The 18,326-nt window shown below is 47.1% G+C and overlaps 1 protein-coding gene across 1 annotated transcript in view; it reads left to right on the plus strand.

Moving 5' to 3' along the window:
• The window catches only part of ZC3H3 (zinc finger CCCH-type containing 3), a 341,104-nt gene that overhangs the window by 192,005 nt on the left and 130,773 nt on the right, over positions 1 to 18,326 (plus strand). Inside the window, exon 5 of the mRNA XM_054018877.1 lies at positions 14,432 to 14,625. Within this exon, the coding sequence (XP_053874852.1) occupies positions 14,432 to 14,625 (194 nt within the window). The remainder of the gene's footprint in view (positions 1 to 14,431; positions 14,626 to 18,326) is intronic.

Consider the following 18,326-nt stretch of genomic DNA (forward strand, 5'->3'; position numbering starts at 1 on the left):
CGGGAAGTGTGGCCCGTTCATCCTTGGCCTCCATACTGACGCTGCCAGTAAGGGTGCCCCCCAAACACTGAGGGCTGCTAGTCAGGGGTCCCCACCAAAATGTCAGTGTCCCTGCCCCAAAATCTCTTGCTCTCAGAGCCTAGAAGCATTCTTCCTCTCCAAGCCCCCATCTCTCCATCCCTTTACTGTGCTCCCCAGTCTCCTCCTCTCCTACTTTCAGACTTTCCTCTCCTCCCTGCACAGGGAACTTGGCATTGCAGGCCTACCACGTTCTCCCTGCAAGGTCCCTCCTGGAGACCAAGCCCTGTCTGGGACGCCTCCACTGCTTCATATCCGTCGCCTTACCGTGCTTGTAGATGTGAGAGGTGGAAGGAAACTAGCCAGGTGGCAGCTAGCCCGTCTCCAGGGGCTGCTGCAGGTTTGTTCTCTACTGTACATCTCCAGATGCATTTTCCACTCGAGTTTTGGGTGCCTCAGGTACTGCAGCGTCCACCCTTTCCCTTGGGAGACTGTTGCATAGTCTGATCTGATCACTCTCACTCTGAGGAAGTTTTCCCTGTTGTTTATTCTAATTTCCCCCCGTCTTAATTTAATCCAGTACCCCTAGTGAGACTCCAAGGATCATCCCTAAATAATTCCTCTTCCTCCTTGGTGCTCGTACTCCTCAGTACCCCAAGAGGGGACCCATAGGCGTCAGAGTGCGGATGTCTGCTTCTGGCGATGTCATGAGGCCTTTGTGTACATGCAGCCTGAAGCAGTAGAGGGGCTAGAGCAGGGGTGGGCAAACTTTCTGGGCCGAGGGCCACATCTGGGTGGGGACATAGTATGCATGGCCGGGGCAGGGGGTTGGGGTTCGGGAGGGGGAGTGGGTGTGGTGTGCAGGAAGGGGCTCAGGGCAAGGGATTGGCGCAGAGGAGGGGTGCAGGGTATATGAGGGGGCTCAGGGAAGGGGGTTGGGGTGTAGGAGGGGTGCGGAGTGCAGGAGGGGGCTCAGGGCAGGAGGTTGGGGTGCAGGAGGGGGTGTGGAAGGGGGTGCGGTGTGCAGGAAGGGGCTCAGGGCAAGGGATTGGGGCAGAGGAAGGGTGCAGGGTATATGAGGGGGCTCAGGGAAGGGGGTTGGGGTGTAGGAGGGGTGCGGAGTGCAGGAGGGGGCTCAGGGCAGGAGGTTGGGGTGCAGGAGGGGTGCAGGGTGCAGCAGGGGGCTCAGGGCAGGGGGTTGGGGTGCAGGAGGGGGTGTGGGGTGTGGGTGCGGTGTGCAGGAAGGGGCTCAGGGCAAGGGATTGGCACAGAGGAGGGGTGCGGGGCACATGAGGGGGTTCAGGGAAGGGCGTTGGTGTGCAGGAGGGGTGCGAAGTGCAGGAGGGAGCTCAGGGCAGGAGGTGTTGGGGTGCAGGCTGCGGGAGGGGGCTCGGCAGGGGGTTGGGGTGCAGGGAGGGTGTACTGGGTGGGGTGTACAAGGGGGCTCAAGGCAGGGAGTTGGGGTGTGAGGTGCAGGCAGGGGGCTTAGGGAAGGTAATTGAGGGGTGGGGTGCAGGCGGGGTTCGGGCTCCGACCCCCCGCTTACCTCAGGCAGCTCAGGGGGTGGCAGCGGCACACACTGGGGCCAGGGCAGGCTCCCTGCCCTGTCCCTGGCCCCGGCCCCACGCCGCTCCAGGAAGCACTGTGGCCCCTAGGGGAGGTGGGGCGGAGGGCTCTGTGTGCACTGCCCTTGCCACGCCTCCAGGTACCTCCCCCAAAGTTCCCATTGGCCGTGGTTCCCCATTCCTGGCCAATGGGAGCTGCCGGGGGCGGTGTCTGGAGGCAAGGGCAACGCACGGAGCCCTGTGCGCCCCTGCCCAGGGGCAGCAGGGACGTGGTGCCGGTGGCACCACAGGCTGGATCCAAAGCCCTGAGGGGCCAGATCTGGCCCGCGGGCCATAGTTTGCCCACCCCTGGGCTAGAGGAAGAGCTGAACTCAGTGTTGATTGGTTGGGGAGGAAATTCAGAGATTCGAAGGCCAGAAGAGGGACCATTATAGTCACTTAATCACACCTCTTGAATAACACCAGCCATAGCACTGCCCCAAATCATTCCTAAAGTAGATCTTTCAGAAAACATCCACGCTTGACTTAAACATTGCCAGTGATGGAGGATCTACCACGACCCTTGGTAAACTGTTCCAATGGTTCATTACTTGTGCCTTATTTCCCATCCGAATTTCTCTAGCTTCAGCTTCCAGCTATTAGATCATGTTAGACCCTCCTCTGCTAGATCGAAGATCCCGTTATTAAATATTTGTTCCCCATATAGATACTAACAGACTGTGATCAAGTCACCTCTTAATTGTTTCTTTGTGAAGCTAAATAGATTGAGCTCCTTGAGTCTATCACTATAAGGCAGGTTTTCTAATCCTTTCATCACTCTCGTGTCTCTTCTCTGAACACTCCAATTTATCAGCATGCGTCTTGCATTGTGGGCACCAGAACTGAATACAGTATTATAGCAGCAGTCACACCAGTGCCAAATTCTGAAGTGAAATAACCTCTCTGCTCTTACTTGCGATTCCTCTGTTTATGCCTTAGCTCTTTTGGCTACAGCATCACATTGGGAGCTCATGTTCATCTCATAATCAACCGTGACCTCCAAATCTTTTCCAGAGTCACTGCTTCCCAGGATAGAGTCTCCCATCCTGTAAATATGGCCGACATTCCTAGATGTATACCTGTACATTTAACTGTATTAAAATGCTTACTGTTTGCTTGCACCCAGTTTGCCAAGCGACCCAGAGCTCTGTATCAGTGACTTATTCTCTTCATTATTTATCACTCCCCCACTTGGTGTCATCTTCAAACCTTATCAGTGATGATTTTATGTTTTCTTCCTGGTCATTCATAACAATGTTAAATAGCATAGGACCAAGAATCGATCCCTGTGGGATCCCTGTGAAAACACACCTGCTTGATGATGATGATTCCCCATTTGAAATGACATTTTGAGACCGATCAGTTAGCCAGTTTTTAATCAATTTAATGTGTGCAGTGTCATTTTATATCATTTTCATTTTTTTAATCAAAATGTGTGGTACCAAGTCAAATGTCTTATAGAAGTCTAAGTACGTTGCATCAATACTGTTAGCTTTACCAACCAAACTTTTAATCTCATCAAAAAAAGATACCAAGTTAGTTTGACAGGATCTATTTTCCATAAACCCATGTTGATGTGCATTAGTTATATTACTTTCCTTTAATTCTTTATTAATCAAGTCCTGTATCAACTGTTCCATTATCTTGCCTGGGATGGATGTCAGGCAGACAGGCCTATAATTGCCTGGGTCATCCCATTTACCCTTTTTAAAAATTAACACATCATTAGCTTTCTTCCAGTCTTCTAGAACTGCCACAGTGCTCCAAGACTTATTGAAAATCAACATTAATGGTCCAATTAGATCCTCAGCTTGCATCTAAGCGTTTTAAAAGAGCTGGCTATCTCGACATGCTGATTTTAAAATGTCTGACTTTAGTAGCTTCTGTTTAACATTCTCCGGAGATACTAGTAGAATGGAACGAGTGTTGTCATCACCATATAGTGAGACTATATCATCTGTTTTTCCTTTCAAATACAGAACAAAAATATTTATTGAACACTTCTGCCTTTTCTGCATTATTATTGATAATTCTACCATTTCCATCTAGTAATGGACCAATACTATTGTCCGGATTCTTTTTGTTCCTAATATGTTTTTAAAAACTCCTTATTGTCCTTAACCCTGCTGGCCATAGATTTCTCCTTGGGTTCCTTGGCCTCCCTTATCAATTTTCTACAATTCCTAGCTTTTGATTTGTATTCCGATATATCAACTTCCCCTATTTTCCATTTGTTATTTTTATTTATTTTTTTAATAGCTGCCTTCACTCCCTCTATAAACCAGGTCATTTTGTTAACCAGCACAGCTGTCTTCCTCAATTGTGGGATTATATATAGAGCATAGATGGGAGGGCCTTATGGGGAGGAGTCTGTAGCAGGGGAGCTCTGCTTTGAATGGGCCTTGTAAGGTTTCTTGGAGCAGGATTCCTTTCATATGCAACTTACACACCAACCTAATTTAATTGGTGATGTTCATTCAGAAAACCCAGGAATTTCCCAAACCAAAAACTGTTTTTTAAATAGGTAGTAATAGTGGGCAGTGAAGTTTGGCAGTGAGGAAAAGGCTGTATCCCTTGTTTGATCGGATATTTGGAATAATGTTTTTTATGAAGGAGTATTTTTGCAATGAAAGTTTAACATTGTTTTTGGGTCCAGTCTTAGCTCTTTTCAACCAAGTTTGTTTTGTTTACAAGTAAATAGTTTGGACGGTTCATTGGGCCAAGCAATCCGATTAGCTGACCAGCCTTTAGTGGGGCTTAACGCTACATTGTCTTGCTGAGTCCTTTGCTTTCCCGCTAGCCTGGACTGACACCTGAATCTTTCTGGTCTGTTGGAAGAGAAAGTATATTTGCAAGAATTCAATCTTACAGAAAACAAGCGAGGAAAAATACAGACACTTAAGTGTTTTAAGTAGAGAAAATGGAAGAAAGAAAATCAAACTTGGCCAAGTGTGTGATTTATGATGGGACCGACTAAAATCTCAGGTCACTAGTGAAGTTATTACTGTTGAGTAGTCAGTGGATTTAAAGGGGAAAGCCCAGACACAATCATTGCCGAACTCTCAAGGAATCAAACCTTTTCCTAGAGCAAGACTTGGGCTCTGACCATTGTTAACACAGACCATGGGATTCTGCTTTTGAAGCTCTCACTGCTATTGGCAGCTGATCTTTGACAGCTGCTACACTGTTTTTAAACATATATTTTTGTAGTGTCCCTCTTCCCCCTGTTTTCATTTAAAATTGTATTCTCCCCTCCCCCATCCTCCCCTACGCAGGAGTGGGGGAAAGACAACCCTCAACCTTGTGTAGTCAAGGTTATGGCGATAAATTCTGTTGCATTGTCACTTCTATTCGGAGTAAATTGGCTGGCCGCTTTCGGGCTGAAGGGAAGATAATTTGCTGTAGTATTTCAAATGGATTAGAAATGGATTTGAAGGGAAAGTTCATGCCTCCCATTACAAAGGCTAGAAAGAAGACTATCTTAAGGCACTGTTCCCTCTCTGGCCTTCATTATCCACGCTTAATACCTTTCCTATTTTCCAGAGTTAATGAAATTTCCTGCCGGAGCAGGCCTGCTGGACGGATGGGAAAAGTCTTTAGATCTGAGAGCTTGTGTTGTAGAAAAGGAATTACAAGCCCCTCATGTTGAGGGCCGGCGTATTCTTCAGGTCCTTGGCCCAGCTATTATCTCATTAATTTTATCCTCTCTTCTCAATACAGTTAGTTTCCAAAGGCCATCCTTTCCATTAGGGTAACAATTGAGTAGAGTGCTGTGACGCTGCTGCGAATTAAAAGCTACACGCTGTTTTTAGAGGCACCCTGCCCTTCTTTAGATGTGTCTTCCTTCCTTCACGCCCCCACTCACCCCATGCTGCCCCTGTCTCTGCCTTTTGCTCAGACTTTTAGCCGGGTGAGGCGAATGTCACTTTAAGCAGGTGTAGGAGAGACAAGCCGAACATTACTGCCAGAGCTAAATACCCATTTGGAAGACCAATGAATCCAGCTTAAATCTGTAGAGCCTGCTGTAGGAATGGAAGGCGGCTTTTATAAAGGCATGATTGGGACAATTAAGTTCTAGGCAACACCCTCTCCCTTCTGTATGGGAATGGCTTATATGTGCTCAGCAAATTCACATAATTATTGTCTTTTTTCCTCTGGTACATGGCGCATAATGGATCTTTCCCAGTCAATTTCTGGATATCTTATGCCACCCGAAAATAAGCTAGTTGGGGCCAGAGCTGAGCAGAGGTAGGCAGTGTCTGAGCTTCCCGTTCCAATCTCTCACAGCGAGATTCAGGCCTCCTTGCACACAAACCTGTGATCTTAGACAGCCCTCTACCTAAGAAAAGACCTGATTGTGTAAAATTCTGTTGCAGACACGTGTCCACTGGAGCCTAGATTGAATCCTCCAGACTCATTTGACTGGTAACCCAAGCCAAATAGAAACCTAGGATTCCTGAGGGTGAAAGGCGAAGGAATTAACCTCCTGGTGCAGCGTGAAATGCAGAAATTAAAAATAACTCCCCCACGTTTGTGTAACCATAGGTTATCAGGGTTCCAATGCCTAGTGCTCTACGTGCGGTAAGGTGAATTCAGGCAGAGAATGTATTCAGTCTTCTGCTCTCCCACCCCCCACCTCCATGTACCGTAGGTATTCTGTAGCATTCCCTGCACCAGTCTGGTCTGTATCTTTTGCAAGCAGGGTGAAGACAGATAATAAAACTGCTGAAGCAGTAATGTAACTTCCTGGCGCCTTTCCCTCAGTCTTTCTGTCTCCAGCGGGGGAAACAGCTCTAAAGGTTATTGGAGCGGATTACAACTCCATTTGGGAGTTTTTTCCCCCATTAACTTTGACTTTTCTAGAAATAAACATGTTTCAGGTCATAAGCCCTAGCTGGTAGGTGACCCGGTCTTCCTAGGGTCCTGGGGCTGTGGGCATAGGGCACAAGTGGAAGCCGTGTTCAGAGAAGTCACTATTCAGAGTCTTCCTGGCACAGAGAGAATGGGAACAAAGGCAGAGATGATTCCAACAGTCACTGCTGTGGCACAAAGCTTCCCTCGGCCAACAACACTGTCATGCCCTCAGGTTAGACTTCGACTGTATGTATCTTGTCCCCATAGTGTCTTCAGATGTGTTTCACCCACATTGTTAGCACAATCTGTGGGTATGCAAACACAGCATGTACGCTAACGTGTGTGTGTGTGTGTGTGTGTGTGTGTGTGTGTGTGTGTTTGGAGTGCTGCTGAGATTTCACTGCTAGGGACTTGGGAGAACCCATGTTATATTCCGAAATGGAGGAGCTAAGAATGTAGTATAAAGGCCTCTCTGTCTGGCCTATCTGTTATTATGCCACTCCCACCACACTCTTAAGTGCAGCTCTGAGTCTCTAATCTCAGAAGAAAGATAAAGATTCCTGTAGCATTTGAAATATTATTTGGTCAATTGGCTATGAAGCTTAGTCAATTCCAGGATCTCTCAACCCCAGCAGAATCTGACACGCTCAGCTACCAGTCCCAGAGATTTTCTCCTAGCTGAATTTGAATGGGCCCCACACTTAGGCTTCAGTCCCACAAGGGGAACAATGCAAGTGCATGGTCTGCCTGTGAAGTTCCACTTAAACATACCGCGCCTTCATCCTTTCAAGTTAGTTCAATTTTTTGCCAAGATTCCAGCAGTCTGGCTAGTGGTTCGGAAGGCAGAATGAGGAACAGGGCTGTTATCCTGTTCTGGGATCTCTCATGTGATGTGTGATTGTCTTTGGCCTGGTGTTCTCTTCAGAAGCCCTCCAGATGTCACTGTGGTGGAACATCTCCAACTGGGGGAAGTCAACTTAGATGGCCCGTCGGTGGTTCTGAAGCTTAGATGGCCCGTCGGTGGTTCTGACGCTTACATTCCAAACTCTGCCTGCTAGTTAAGAAAGGCAAAGCACACTGAGGAACTCTCCAAACTATGACACTATCCATAGCATTTAAGTAGGGTTGTTGCTCCCAAGATGCTAGCCTGGTTCCCTCGGATGTTCTGGGCGCTGACTACTGCTTTCTCTTTATAAAGAATTAAATATTTATAAACTGCAGTGGTTGCTATGAAGAAGTTAGTATTTGCCAGCAGGTACTGTACAGTTATTCTCTGCTCAGATAAAAGGGAAACCTGTGGTGTTTTTCATGGAGTGGTAACTATTGGGCAAATGGTGTCTTTTGAACAGGGACCACTGTAATTTGTAAACATTTAATAGCTTGTAAGTGTGATGAAGAGAAAATCATTGTCCAGAATAGTCAGGGAAACTGCTGGAACTCTGGGAGCAACAACTGGGCTTAGGCTGGTTGTTGGTAGCATGGTTTGAACTGCATTGAGCGCAAGCCCCTAAAACTGTCACTTAACCCAGTTTTAAATGAGCTCCACTTAAACGTAGCTTAGCCAGCCTGTGTGAATAAGGCCAAGTAGGAGACAGAAATCGTGCTCCTGTCACTGACGCTGCATTTATTCTAGAGAATTGAACTGATGGGCTAAAAGTGCTTTAAACCCAACCCGATCGCTGTGCGCACATAACCATGCGGACGGAAGTGCGGCAGCTCTTGGCTTTGTATTCAGGATGTTGATCTTCCAAATACAGATGAGGTACAAACACTTTTTTTTCGTGAGCTGAATGAACGTTTTGGAGGTAAAAGGATTTTACTCCCAGTGTAGCCAGGACTCTGTTCCCCTGTAGTTCTCTCTCACACACCCATGTTGTATTGTGTGTAAGTGGATGTTAGCTTTTCAGACACCAAGCAGTGTACAACACAGTTCAGTGATCGTTGAGCTGCTAAATTAACCAAGTTACTTGTCAGAAAAGCAAAGACAGGGGCCACAAGTGATTCCACCGAGATGAATATGCTTTCAGCATTCAGTTCCAACTGGCAGGAAGTGGCTTGGCGTATATACATTACCTAGTATCTTGACAGGGACAGCTTTCACTTCAGCAGTTTGCATACACACAATTGGCTGCTAACACGGGGAGAAAAATAAGCGTAACTTTCAGTAAGCTTCTCTTAGTGTGCTTTGCAACATGATAGATGTAAGGTATTAACACAGCAGTGTCTGTATGCCCTGAGCACTGCATCAGCTTCACTGAATTCCGTGCATCTCTGCTGGCAAGCCGGAGATGGAAATTTAAATGAGCATGTGGGTTTTTTCTCCTATCAGAGACTAAAAGAAATTTTGTAATAGCCGGGCCTTGTGTCTCGATCAATGATGTTTTATAGGCATTCTTTGATGTTTTATATGTAGAAATCGAAGTAAATACATCCCATATCGCTAACCATTCCCACCATGCTGCTTGTGTATAGGGATTATGGATACATCCCTAGCTCTCTGAGCAAGCAAATACTCTGTTTCTAACAACATACAGTCACAAAATTCCTTTTCTAGTGTCAAGTGTGTAGTTCTTAGTTTCTTGTAGGCAGATCTCTTGGGTGGAATTTTCTTGTAAGGATCTTTGCTATTATACACGACTTCCAATTAAGTTGTGGGAAAGCAGCTTAAGTACCTTCAAACAATATTTGCTAACTTGAAGGTTCCGATATTTGATTAGTTTTTACACTTGGGTTTGGTTTTAGCTCAGGAGGAAGTAACTCCACGTTCTGTTAAAAAGCTGTTTGTCTGTGGTGGTTCGTTTTAATCACAGCTGTAGCAAATTACAACTATCACAGCTAGTGAAACCAGGCAGCATTTACCTTTTAGCGAGCATACTTTATTTAAAGGAAACTAACTGCACCAACCACTTTAGGATGGATAGCTTTAATGAGGCCTTTTCTGGGCATGTTTTCCAGAGAGAGGTTTACTGAGTCTCTATTTAGAACAATACTGAATGCAGGTGTCTGTATTAAGGATCTTCCTAGTAAAACCCTGCAATCTAATGCAAATCGAAGCAAAGAGCCCTCAAAGTACAACAAACTAATTGATACCTTAGGTACAAGCCTGTCTATGCAAGCCATTGTGTAGCTCTGAAAGAGGTTTGTGCTCTTTGAAGGTGTGTGTTTTTATAGGTACATGAGAGAGATGCTTTGAGCATCTATTGTGCTTTTCATAGAAGGATCTCAAAGCGCTTTACAAGCATTACAACATTTAAGCCACTCAGCCTTCTTGTTGGTACAGATGAGGGAAACTGAGGCACGGAGTTTAAACGATGCCTGCAAGGTCACATAGTTTGGGGCAGGACTGGGAATAGACCCCACATACCCCTTTCAATTCTTAAGCCCCCAAATCACCCTTCTCCTGTAAATTCAAACCTTCACTTTAGCTTTGAGTGTCCAGTGCCCCATGCAAAAGGTGTGTGACTTCAAAGAACCTGTGGTTTTGCAGTGAGGAAGTTAGTCTACCAGCTACAAATGCCGTATAAAAAGCATCTAGCTCTGGACTCATTTCATTTTGTGCAACATGGTTATCTTTAATATTTCCTGGATGGGGAAAGTAGGCAGCGTAAGTGGAGGTGTTATGTAGATGCCATGACTCAAAATGTGTGGTGTTGTTTTTGTATTCTGAGCCCCTGCATGAATACAGATCTGTCAGTGGCTGTGGTCCACAGCTCAAGACTAATGCAAAATGGGAATGTAAGAATGATCAGCATATAGGCCCACTTGACAGCGCGTCTCTCCAGATTAAAATATGGAGCTGTTAGAGTGAAGGAAGTGGAGGTGTGTAGTTCAGGTGGTCTCTCTTGCCCAGGGAGTGTTGATATTGCTTTATGATTATGAAAACTTTATTATTTGTTTAACATGTATTATTTGTGTGTTAACGTAATAAGGTGTCCATCACTAAGGTATCAGGATCCATTCTTAATGTATATACACTAGAACGCTGTGCATCCTCTCAAAACATCTAGTTTGGTTCCCTTAGACCAGACCGAGTGTTTAACAGTGTAGAACAGCATTTAAAGGGAACTGGATAAATTCATGGAGGGTAAGTCCATTAATGGCTATTAGCCAGGATGGGTAAGGAATGGTGTCCCTAGCCTCTGTTTGTCAGAGGGTGGAGATGGATGGCAGGAGAGAGATCACTTGATCATTACCTGTTAGGTTCACTCCCTCTGGGGCACCTGGCATTGGCCACTGTCGGCAGACAAGATACCGGGCTAGATGGACCTTTGGTCTGACCCAGTATGGCCGTTCTTATGAGGAGCTAACCAGCTGGGAGACTAATTTCCAGGGGGTGCTGATACTCATAATTTTGCTAGGGCCCACACAAAGTAGCTGCACCTTGAAGATAAATCTCTGGCTCTGATATGTCTGTGCTGTGGGCGAATTTGACAGTTGAAGCCCTGCCACTGAGAGGCCTTTACCGCAGGTCCTTGGGATTCCAATCTGGGAACCAACAAAGCAAGCCTTGGCTGTTTACCCCTGCCATGATGGGATTCAGGGGAAGGAGAGGTGGTTCCTGAGACAGGCACTATGTGCCTTTTAGAGGCTGATCAAAGTCTTGAATTGCACCAGGAAGAGCATGGGATTAACATGCGATTATTATGCTGTGTCCTATCTCCCCTGCCTAAAAGGAGAGTAGCTCCATCCTGCACTAGCTGACGCTTCCAAATGCCCCACCAGGGGCATGCCACATAGCACACGTTGCAGTGTAGTGCGGCTCCGAGGTGAGGAGATGAGGTTCACTCCTGCCAGGCCTTGTGAATTTCAGGCTCTGCATTGATCTCCTAGTGACACTAGAGAGGTTTCTTAAGAACCAAACGTCATGCAAACCAAGCACCTCTAATCTCTAAAGAATCCTGTTCCCCACAGACCAGTGGAGCTAGATCTCTCTAGAGAGAAAATTACTTTCACGTTGATTTTTGGGATGGATGAGCCGAGAAAACAGATTGGAACCAAGCTGACAAACTTCTGAAATGCAAAAGATAGGGGTTGTTTCCCATCTGCAGGCTGATCACTAGGCTGTGACCTACCATAGTCAGGCTTATTATCGGGGGTACTTAAATTGCCTCCTTTTCCATAGTAATGGAGTGCCTCATAATCTTAATGCATTTATCTTCACACCACCACTGTAGGGGGGGAAGCGCATTTATCCCCATTTTACACACAGGGAACCGAGGCAAAGAATGATCGTGACTTCTCCAAGGTCACACAGCAAGTCTGTGGTGGAGCAGGGTCTTGAACCAGTTCCCAGGCTACTGCTCTAACCATTGGGCTGTCCTCCTTCTCACTGTATCACAGATGGCAGAGGTGAGAAGCTCCATGGAGAGAATCCAGGAGGAAATCAGGTGCCGCTCTCTTTCATTCTGCATCACGATCCAATCCACACACACCTGTCTGTTCAGTCAGAGATCCCACCGTTGGGCTTATGCTCTTTGTAGCCCCATTAGAAATGCTAACTTCACTGTACAAGGATGATAGGGAAGTTCCTTTCTCCATTTCATGTGAGTCCCTTGCTATAAACACAGATTTTTAGACCTTTAATAAGGCGAGTACGTCCCAAAGGCACATTGAAGGGCTTGCCAAAGAATCCGATTGCAGATTGCCGCAGCATAACCGTTCATTCTAAGGTTTCTCCCGCCCTGCGTCTGTGGAAACTCGCAAGCAGATATGTAAGGTTGGTAGCCAATGGCAACAGCCATATTAAATGAATAGACTGTCAAACTAAGCACTAATAAATGTAACGATTACATTTTACACTTCTCTCTTTCTTTGCAGCACATCTTCATTTAAAGGTAATGCTCCCAGGGCTTGCGTTCTGCTGATAGGATGCCAGGCCTTAATTTACAGATAGTCTTCAGTAATGCGCGGTTTATATACGTTCTGTTAATAGCATTAGGAGCATAAATTGTACTAATACAAAATTAGAGCTGTAATTTGCATAAACAAATTACTGTTTGGATTAGTGGTAAATGGTTAAGAGGACTTGATATTTGAGTGGATTTGATTTGGCCGCAACAGCTCTGTGTGCATAACAGCATCTGTACAAAAATGAGGTGCACGGCTTTACACAGATTGAATGCAAGCTGGCATTACATAGGAAAAGTCAGTCTGTCAACTGGAAGGGTTTCCTGCAGTGAATGAGCACAGGGAGGGTAGAGTTGGTACTAAGGTGTTAGTTCACAGCCTTTATCAGCTGCTGTTCATCTCATGCAGCTGTCTACAGGCCCTAGATTAATCGTATCCCAGTGTCCTAAAAGCACCAGGGCCATGTGATTGTGCTAACCTTTCTCCCTCTGAGTGCTGGGAAGTAAGGGGTGTCACTCCATTCTCATCCCTCTCACTGGCTGCAAGATCTGCTCTTACAGCAGAGGGGAAAGGGGTTGGGAAGTTGATCCCAGTAGCTGTCCGTGCTACCATGTCATTGGGTTCCCAGTCTCCGCTCTCTGCCACGTAGGCCCTAGGCAGGTCAGTGTCTGTGCCTGGTGTTAGGCAGAGCACTGATTAGACTTGCAGGCCCTGCAAGAACCACTTGTAAGGCCCTAAGGAGGTGCTGAAGGGCCACTGTTTATGGATCACTTTCCTACAGCTTTAGGGCTCCAGTAAGTTTGGTTAGACTCTGTTCAGCTGCAGTAGTGGGGCACAATCCAGTCACTGTTTGTCCCACCTGTCCGTGGAGTTCCAGGCCTACATCTGTTGCCAGCTACTTATGATTGCAGATGGGTCTTGGGCTGCCGGCCCCATCTGGGCTGCCCCAACACTTCCATCTGGCTAGGAAGGGCGTCCTTTCTCGGGGAGATTCTGCAGAGAGGGCATCTTCTCTGGCACTGGTGCAAAACAGGGACAACCTGGAAAAGGGGGCTTCTCAGAGAGAGCCAACTTCTGGCTTTAAATGAACCATTGAGCTTGGTTTTCCTGCAGCTATGGCTCTTCCATGAGCCAGGGCTAGGGACAACCACTGGGCAGCTGAGTGCTCCAGTTTCACTGGGATGGCTGTGCCCACATGCATGTATTTTGGGAGCAGTAAAGTCGGCTCTGTATTTAGAAGGCGCACAGAAACCTTGCTGTGCGATATGCTGTCATGCACTAATAGACACGGACACAGCCCAGGTTTTAGCTGTACTTTGGGTTCAGCGTTGGAGGTCCACGGTATCAGTCAGCAATATTTAGGGCCAATGAACAGGGCTGGGTCAACCAAAGCCAGGGTGCCCTGAGAAACCATTTGATGTTCCCTAGTGCCCCTCAGCCAGCTTCAAGACCCAGAGTTCTCTTCCCAGCAGCACTTCCCCCAAACTTCTGTTCCGGCTTGGGGAGGATGGGGCCGCTCAGCCCTGTAGGGAAGGGGGAATGAAGATGTACTGTGTCATGAGCTGAGGAGCGGAAGGGCCTTAAAGGGAGTAGTCAATAGATGTTAAACAAGAGGCATGGGGGAACCTATGATTCTCCTCCGGGCTGCAGGAGAAGAGAGCCCCTGGGGAGGGATAGCTCAGTGGTTTGAGCATTGGCCTGCTAAACCCTGGGTTGTGAGTTCAATCCTTGAGGGGGCCACTTAGGGATCTGGGGCAAAAATCAGTACTTGGTCCTGCTAGTGAAGGCAGGGGGCTGGACTCAATGATCTTTCGGGGTCCCTTCCAGTTCTATGAGAGACGTATATCTCCATATAAAAAATAAAAATACAAAAAAATTCCTCTCGTTATTTAGAGCTCTCCATTATTCTGGTAGTACGGAGCATGAGCAGGAAGGATCCAGCTAGCACAGCAAGTGGCCCTAGGTGGGGCTGGATCCCATCCCCAGGAGACTCCCTCCATCTGTAGGTTTGTCCATGAAATCTGAAGCAAAGTGAAGCTTCATTGGACAGCTTTCTGGATACAAAGCTCACCTCTTCTCCCATTTGTGGCCTTTCTTTGTCTTTGCAGATCTCTGGTATTAAACCCAATGCGCCAGTCACCCCTAGGCGGCAAATCCCAGCAGCTGCAGCCGAGATGGAGGAACAAAGGCTTTTGCTGTATAGGAGGCGTGATGTACAGGGTGTCAGCCAATAAGCTCTCCAAAACCTCCAGCTCCCCAGTCAGGGGTGGCGACCCGAGTCACAAGCTCCACGGTAGAACAGGTAGGTGATGATAAAGCCTCTGTGTTCTGTGCTGAGAGTTTGCATATCTGTGTGTGTGAATTCCCGGTGAGACAAACTGAGCAACATGTGTCCGCAGTCGCATCTCTCCAACTCCATTGTGTGGCACATTCCACTGCGCTTGTGTCCCCCGCTTGCTCGTGAAGGGTCCCAGCCACCAAGGGGCCAGTAAAAACCCGAAATCGAAGTGGGAGAGAAGCGAACTAATGCAGCCACGCAGGCCACGGATACTGTGTCCTTTAGTCTGATTGAATGAGAAATACAGATGTTCCTGAACGGGGCTATGAGATGGTAAGAGCAAGGTGAGGCTTACAGAAATGTATCACCACTTTGTATTAAAGCTCGCCAGCCTGGCAGTGTTCCCACAACTGCTGCTTCTCCCCGGACACTCTTTCTGCTACTCGGTGTGACTATTTTAACTCTTCCCAAACGCATCAGAATCCTGCAGGAGTGTGTGCCTGACCTATCATTTGGTTGCCACCCTCCCATAGCCTGCTCGACAGCCCTACCCATAGCCGCTTTACCAGACAAAGGGAAGACTGCCTGAACTCAGAGGTGCCGAGATACTACTCTGATGGGCACCCTATAGCTACCTAAGATAGTGCTTCCTGTAAATGGCTCATCCAGCCCAAAGACATCTGTTGGGTTCACCAAATTAAACTTAATACTGATCTAAGTAGATCAGCCGTGGCTGTTAATTGCTTCTAGAGATATTTGTCCCAATAACATTGGTGTCACGTCTTCATCGCTTTTGTTATAGAAGTGTCAGCTGCTGGTTACTGCTGGAGGTAAAATGACAAACCTAGATTGACCAGTATCCTAGTCTAGAATGGCCTGTGTTCCTATCCCAGTTGTATTTGACAGCTAGTCTTATGTACTTCTCTTAAGCAATCCAGGTCCTGTTGTGCATTTTCCTCCATTTCTGTCTGTGCTCGGCAGGTGTTTATTCTGTAACCACTGTCGTAAAGGAAAAACAGGATAATCTGGTTGTCTCTCTCAAGTATTTATGTGGCCCCATCACTGTAATACCGGAGCCGCTCACAGCCTGTAATGTATTTATCTTCACAACCTCACTGAGGTGTTGTGAAGTTCCCTTCTCATTGTACAGGCGTGGAACTGAGGCACAGAGACACTAAGCCTATGTCTACACTGGCGCTTTTGTCTGCCAGGGGTGTGAAAAAACACCCCTGAACGACAGCGCTATGTTGGCGGGAGACGCTCTCCTGCTGACATAGTTACTGCCTCTCATTGGAGGTGGTTGAATTATGCCGACGGGAGAGCAGCTACACGGGAGACCTTACAGCGGCGCAGCCAAGTCTAAAGCTAGTGCCCTAACCGCTGAACCATTCTGCCGTGCTAACTATAATAAATAAGTCAAATGGTTAGTATGTAGAGTTTTTGGTGGGAGAGGGTTGAGTTTTGGAGAGATGGAGGGTGGATGTATAAATTAATGTTACTATACTTGGATCTGACTTGGTCCCCCCACTACAGAAGGGATGTGGACAAATTGGAGAGAGTCCAGCGGAGGGCAACGAAAATTATTAGGGGGCTGGGGCACATGATTTACGAGGAGAGGCTGAGGGAACTGGGATTATTTAGTTTACAGAAGAGAAGAATGAGGGGAGATTTGATAGCAGCCTTCAACTACCTGAAGGGGGATTCCAAAGAGGATGGAGCTCGGCTGTTCTCGGTGGTGGCAGATGACAGAACAAGGAGCAATGGTCTCAAGTTGCAGTGGGGGGAGGTTTAGGTTGGATATGGGTTACCTAGGGAGGTGGTGGAATCTCCATCCTTAAAGGTTTTTAAGGTCAGGTTTGACAAAGCCCTGGCTGGGATGATTTAGTTGGTGTTGGTACTGCTTTGAGCAGGGGATTGGACTAGATGACCTCCTGAGGTCTCTTCCAACCCTAATATTCTATGATTTTATGATTTGATACAAAGATGAGGATTTAATTTTAAATATAATTTAAAACACTGGGAGATTGACAGGTTAAAAAGAAAGCTCAGCACATGTGAACGTGGATACAGTAAGCTTATTTGAAAGGCCTAGGCTACTGAGGGGGAGGACCTCTCAACTGTCCAGACACTGATTGGGATAACTAGAGTGGAATCAGTTAAAGGGGAGACGTTCCCAGAGGATCTCATACAGCTCTGTTGCCTGGCATAGTTGGGGGAACATCCCATCATTTTAGGAGGGTTTTTCCTCTCCCTTCTCTTGGTCAACGGAAATACCTGAGGTATGATAAACAAGAAGTTGGTGAGCACCTGGGGCCTGCTGATTACAGTGTAAACAGAACTGAAATGCTTCTCTCACCGTATCGGAAAGTGGCATTTCGGCAGCGCGCCCACAACCCCTGACTTCACAGAAGTGCAGGATGAGGTGAAGGAAAATCTTTGGAATCGATTATTGTCCAAATTAACTCAGGAAAAAATCAATCTACATCTAATTTCCCTCTTTCCCCCCTTGAAAACAACCCAAAAGAGAGCAAAAGCCCAAGGCAAATGAAATATTTAAAAGGGACGCTGGCAGGCAGTGCAGTTAAACAAACCCATAAAGAACAGGATTAGAGAGGGAGCGAGTGAGAGAGCCTTGAATAGGCACAAAAATCCTGTCAGCAGAAGAACTGAGCAGCCTCGGAAAGTTTTTAAAAATGGGCCGAAATTAAGAGCAAATGGCAACATCGCAACAAAGCGTAAACACCTCCCCCTCTCCCCCAGCTTACATGCAGGCGGTAAATGTGAGCGAGAGGAAATTGAGAGTGGGAAATTAGGGCTAGGCTGGAGAAGTAACCGCGGCGATGAGAAATGCTTACGGCACATCATCTCCGTAGGTGAAGAGGGCGGAGATTTAGCTTAAACCAGGGATTAGCTTCCCAGGCCCTGCCGATGGGAAATGAAGTGTGCAGATAATGCCAGAGATGCTGCTGCTGAGGAGGTCAGAGGGGTGGAAAGTTGATGAAGCATCGTTTCCAGGTAATCTGCCTTCTGAGAGCATTAAAAGAAGTCTGGCCAGCAGTTTGGGAAGGAAGCTGTCGCTGGCATTTTCACAACTTAGGCCTGTTCAGGACAGAGACCCGCCCCGTGGCTGGCTACGCAGGCAGGTACTGTACAGTGTCCTCCCTGCTGCTGTCTCTGCACCCACACACCCAGGTTCTTGTTTGTTTTAAAAGCACTTGATCCCACCTGTAAGCTGTTGACCCATCACTTTGCTTCCCTTTGTGTGTGGGAAAAGGTACGGGGGAACTTTGTGAACGGGGAAGCAGGTGGACCAAACCACAGACCAAAGGGAAATCTTTGTCACCAGACAAAAAATTACACAGTAGTGTGTGTGTGTGTGTGTGTGTGTGTGTGTGTGTGTGTGTGTGTACATATACACACACAGTATAAGTTTTAAACAGACAGTTTAATACTGTACACAGCAATGCTGATTGTGAAGCTTGGTTGAGGTGGTGAAGTCAGAGGGTGGAAGAGGGTGGGATATTTCCAGGGAATGCCTTACTGTTAAACGTTGAACTAGCTGAGCCCTCAAGGGTTAACACCTGGTTGTTAATGTAGCCTCTCACTCTACAAGGCATCAGGAATGGAGGGAGGGGAGACAGCATGGCAGAGAGAGACACACACACCCTGTGTGTGGGGGAGAGAGAGAGACGCGCATTGCCCCTTTAAGTACGCTGACCCCACTC

This window comes from Malaclemys terrapin, chromosome 2, assembly GCF_027887155.1.
Source record: "Malaclemys terrapin pileata isolate rMalTer1 chromosome 2, rMalTer1.hap1, whole genome shotgun sequence".
NCBI classification, from domain to species: Eukaryota; Metazoa; Chordata; order Testudines; family Emydidae; genus Malaclemys; species Malaclemys terrapin.